This window comes from Haliotis rufescens, unplaced genomic scaffold (genome assembly GCF_023055435.1).
Source record: "Haliotis rufescens isolate VD_foot unplaced genomic scaffold, xgHalRufe1.0.p SCAF_12, whole genome shotgun sequence".
Lineage (NCBI taxonomy): Eukaryota > Metazoa > Mollusca > Gastropoda > Lepetellida > Haliotidae > Haliotis > Haliotis rufescens.
Window position 1 is genome coordinate 48,170 of NW_025963802.1, and position 5,441 is coordinate 53,610.

Here is a 5,441-nt window from a genome sequence, read left to right on the forward strand (position 1 = left end):
TGTGTCTTAATAAAATTCAAAAATGGTGTCTTGAGAATGGATTTAAGTTCTCACAGACAAAGACAAATTGTATACATTTCTGTCGGAAATATAAAGACCCAGAGCTCTCTATAGATGGTACTCCAATTAATGTTGTAAAAGAGGCCAAATTTCTGGGATTGATTTTCGACCACCTTTTGACGTTTTTGCCACATATTAAATATTTAAAGACTAAATGCCTGAAGGCCCTCGATTTGTTGAAAGTCGTCTCAAATTCTAAGTGGGGAGGGGATCAGACAACCCCCCTTCACTTATATAGATCATTAATCCGCTCTAAATTAGACTATGGCTCCATTGTGTATGCTGGAGCTTGCAAGAGTAATTTTAAAAAGCTGGATTCAATCCACCATCAAGGACTTAGACTGTGCCTTGGTGCTTTTAGAACTTCTCCTGTTGACAGTCTCTATGTTGAGGCTGATGAACCCTCTTTGAAACTACGCTGTATTAAATTATCTCTTCAATATATCACCAAATTGCACTCTAAACCTTCTAATCCTGCATATGACTCCGTTTTTCATCCTCAATATGAAGTACTGTTTCTGAGGAAACCAAAGCTGGTTCCCCCACTTGGAATTCGGATTAAATCAAATGTTATTGCTGCCCATATAGATTTAGATCTCATCTCTCCTTACCGCCTTTTGTCTTCTCCTCCCTGGCAGTTGGTGAGGCCAGAAGTAGACATTTCCCTCACACGTTTTATCAAATCTGAGACCAATCCACTCGTCTATCAACAAGCATATTTACAGTTAAGAACTAAATACGACACTCACCGTTCAATCTTTACTGATGGATCCAAGGATGGTGGCAAAGTAGCATCTGCCACCGTCATTGGATCAAAACATTTATCGTACAGAATACCAGATAATAGCTCTATATTCACTGCTGAGGCCAATGCTTTCCTTACAGCCTTGGGATACATTCAAAAACAGTCTGCATATAAACGATTTATAATCTTTTCTGATTCTTTATCTTGTCTTCAGGCACTAAAAAAAAGTCTCTTCTAGTCATCCAATCATTTTAAACATTTTAGAACTTTATAATGATCTTTCAACTGGCCAATACGACATCGTCTATAGTTGGTTGCCCAGTCATGTGGGCATTAAAGGCAACACAATGGCTGATGCTGCTGCTAAAGCAGCCCTCAACAAATCTATGACACCACTTCTACTTCCATACAGTGATTATAAACCTGTGATCAGATGTTACATCAGAGATCTTATGCAAATGAAGTGGGACACCCAAGTCGGTATCAATAAATTACATCAAATTAAGCCAACTATCGGTTACACCTACTTGGGGTGTCAGTCCAGATTTGAAGAGGTCATTTTACGACGATGTCGTATTGGCCATTCAAGATATACACACGAATATCTATTGAAAGGTGAGGATCCTCCGTTTTGTATCCCTTGTGATGAGAGAATCACAGTCAAGCATGTCCTGCTTGACTGTATTGATTTTTCCATTACAAGGGATAAGTATTTCAAAGTTTCGTCCATCAAGGATCTTTTTAGTATCAGTGCTCATTTACTCCTCGGTTTTTTAAAAGAAATAGACTTAATAGATAAATTTTGATTATAATATGTATAGTATATAGAAAGTGATTTTAATTTAGTAAATTGAATTCATAACTTAGATTGTTAGTGGCTGTATCTTCAAGGGGGTTGAAGTATCGTAAAACAATTGTCCCCCTGGGAAGGTACGTAAGTCCGGTATCATTCAAAGTATCTTTTCATTTTGCTGTGATTTTAATCGTAGCATTTTTGTTGATTTTAACTGTTTGGCTAATCTTTCTGATCATCGCCAGTAGCCCGAGGGATGGTGTAAATCCTGCTGGGCACCATGTAGGTAGCAGAAGTACCATAAGTCCCCATGGTCCCTAGTATGGTGGCCGAACTTTGGTTGCTGGCGATCTACAGCCCGTTTTTATACTGTGTCGTCTGATATAATTTGATCATTTTATTGCTCTAAAATTAGTTTTTAAAATTATAATCTGTGATATATTGCTAGTTGTTGTACTGTCCTTCAGCGACAGGTTTTTACATATAATATAAATGTTTAACTTGTTTCAGTCACGATATGGCTGTAATAGTGCAGATGTGACTTTAAATATTAACTCACTCACTCACTCACTCACTGTATATCGAACTGCTGATAATAATGATATCCATCTGTACATGATAAACTTTGTTTCTCGAAGTATTGTATTAAATTTGCAGTCATTTTAAAAAGCTGTCACGCAACGCAATAAAGAGCCATCAGTTAACAGCTTAACAGACTATTTTTGTCATTCTTTAAATGTTAATTCGTGAACATTCATTTGTTTCATGTATCTACCTAGACTGATAGCTTCGGAGTACAACGTTCAAAGTACATAATTTGCGTTATGAACTGATATAAAACTTATTATCATAGCAAATAGTCATCTGATAATCTTTATTTATATTACCATCAGGGCTTGTAATTCAACAATTTAAGCAATTGTTCCAAAGGTCTGCGACTATAGAATTATAACATTTTACGAATGACGTGTCAGCTTTATGTAATTCAGACATTATGCTAATCATGCACTAAACAAGTAAACTAAGCTTATGCAAGTTATTGTATGCACATAAATTTATTGTAGGGTTGCGGCTCTTGTGTCAGCAAACATTTGTCAGAAGTGCAATCAGTTGGAAGTTTTAGTTCACATTGCTTTTACTTCTTGTAAAACATCAGATCTAGAGTGAATCAATGTTAAATTTGGGAAATGGTTTATGTCTGAAACATTAAACGAAAGTTTGTACTGGCATTTATACATGCTTTAGCTGCAAAACACTAATGTTAATCATAACCATCAATAGGAATACGTGCCTCGTGGAAGGAGGCAACGAGTTACATTTGGTAGGATCATAAAACAGATGTATATTAGACTTTACTACAGGACTTCGTAGATTTCTTGTCGGAGATGTATATACAGATCAGCTGCTTCTTGAGCATTCGTTGCCGGTTGTAGGTTGTCTCTCCCCATGATTTTAGTACATATTTCATAAACGTCTTCATCACAGGGGATTGTTGAGCAAAGCAAGGCTTCCTCAAGGCAGGTAGAGACGTCTTCGTCGGACACAACACAGAGTTGATCTTCAGTTTCCCATAGAGCTGGAGCACTGTATTTGCTCTGGATGACCACTTGCAACATTGTTTCTTGATGGTCTTATGCAATGGTTGTCCCAAACGGCAGCCACGGAATCCAGATCATCCTAAAAATGTTAATGTTAAAGAATTGTTTCAAACCGATTTATCTGGTGTAGATTAGGACATGAAAACAGCAAAAACGTGTTTTATATTGTATTGATCATTGCAGGTAATAGTAACATATTTTATAGTAAAGAGAAATATAAAATATACGTCGAAGAAAGTTTACATGTATGAAATCGTTACTTTATGTATGAACAGTTCTACTTGCATGACATAATACAATAAAGTGTATCTGAACAATAGCCATGAAACAAAACTGGATAAGGTTTTTGTCCAAGAAATCTCCCCTGAAATCCCAATTTTTCCCCGAGACCTTTGAACGTTTCAATCCAAAACTGTGTACATTCCTTTCTTAGAAATGACCACCAGACTTTGAATCTTTGATTTGATGTACTGGAACCATCAATGAAGCATCTTCCGGCTTGTGAATCTGTATTGTTTAGTCGAAGATACTGTTGATACTCTCGGATGTGTACATTTTCGTGCGTGGACAACCTCTGTGGGTCCTAACGGCCTCTAAAAAGTATCCACCAATTACCTTTGGATTGTTGTTGGTATTGTAGACCTTGATCCATGTTATTTTTCTTGAAAATCCACAAACACAAGCGTGGATACAAAGTCCAAATGGTTTAAGTTTATCATATCCATCTACATGCCAAACAAAGTTTGGTCCTTTGGCATAATAGGAACGTCGACGTACTCGCCGAACTCTCCTTGATGCAACTCGCACTGGATCTAGATGATTATTATTCCAACACACCACTTCAACCCTAACTTTGCCTAGACGGGCGGTAGAATGGGCCCGATTCTATCAATCGGCTGGTCATGTCATGCCCTGTGCATAAAATATTTCACGCACACTTTTGATATTTAAAAATAAATCTATTCTACTTGTCTATATCATATCTATCAATGTATAAAACTTGCTTAGAGCCCTATGACCAGAAGGCGGTGGCTCATAGGCCAATCTGGTGATGCTGACGTCCGAATTCTGTACTTCTCCAATTCATTGTCAAGGGCCGAACCAGCCTGACCTTTAATTTGGTAGAATGCTATAGCTCTTCGTGTCAATTTTGCTGGAGTATACCACCCCTTTATCCCCGGTCTTTGCAGTTTGGAGATCCGCTGCAGCATAAGACTGTCCTTGTAGACACTCCATGGTGGGTGGGGAAAAGGGGTGCTGAATTATTTTCCTTTCGACATGGCTTCCCATCATCCTGGTTCAAAAAGACGACATATAGAGACTGTTGAAAATACTACGCCCACTCGATCCGACTATTGGCCAGGTTTCTTGGTTATAAAAGCTTTAGACAAAGAACCAATCAAACTGAATCCATTTGCTATCTCCAAAGGTATCATTGGTATCTGCGGAGAGGTTACAAATGTCACAAAGCTTCGTTCTGGCTCTCTCCTTGTAGAATGTGCACGGAGACAACAATCTATCAAACTTCTCGATTTAAATGAGTTTGTCAATATCAAAGTTGTTGTCGCAGTGCACAAGACACTGAACTCGTGTAAGGGCATTGTCCGTGACAGAGCTCGCTGCCTGTCCAATATGTCCGAAGACGATATAGCCAAAGAACTTGACCAACAGTCCGTCACAGCTGTCAAACGATTCATTGTAAAGAGGGATGGTGTCGTCCAACCGACCAACACCTACCTCTTCACTTTCGCCCGAACTACTATCCCTGAATCTATCAAAGCTGGTTATTGTAACATCGGAGTGGAGGTGTATATCCCCAATCTACTCCGGTGCTACACCTGCCAAGTGTTTGGACATGGATCCAAGTCCTGCCATGCATCCGCTGTTTGTTACCGCTGCTGTGACAAACACGAAGCCACTGACTGCAGGAAGGATGTGAAGTGTGCAAACTGCGGTGGGAACCATATGGCTTCCGCAAAATCCTGTCCTGTGTGGAAACGCGAGTCCCAAATTATTAAAGTCAAGACAGAACAAAATGTCTCGTAGCACGAAGCTAAGAAGAGGGTTGTGGGTATTCCCTCAACCACTTCCACTCTCTCTTAATCTGCTGCTGTCTCTTGTCCTCCTGTAACTGCTGCCTCTATCGACTGCCAGACTGATCTGACATGGGTCAAGTCCGTTCAGCCACTTCCTACTGCTTCACTCCCTAAACCAGCTGTGACACCCTCGTCTGTGACTCCTCCCA

The 5,441-nt window shown here is 39.3% G+C and overlaps 1 protein-coding gene across 1 annotated transcript; it reads left to right on the forward strand.

Moving 5' to 3' along the window:
* Positions 1 to 4,474: 4,474 nt before the first annotated feature.
* LOC125378373 lies at positions 4,475 to 5,242 on the forward strand. Its single transcript, XM_048393823.1, has one exon. It carries the CDS (start codon positions 4,475 to 4,477, stop codon positions 5,240 to 5,242), a length of 768 nt encoding a protein of 255 aa, XP_048249780.1.
* The last annotated feature ends 199 nt before the right edge of the window (positions 5,243 to 5,441 follow it).

Coding starts and splice junctions, on each gene's coding strand:
- LOC125378373 (XM_048393823.1), top strand. CDS start 4,475: ATGGCTTCCCATCATCCTGGTTCAAAAAGACGACATATAGAGACTGTT.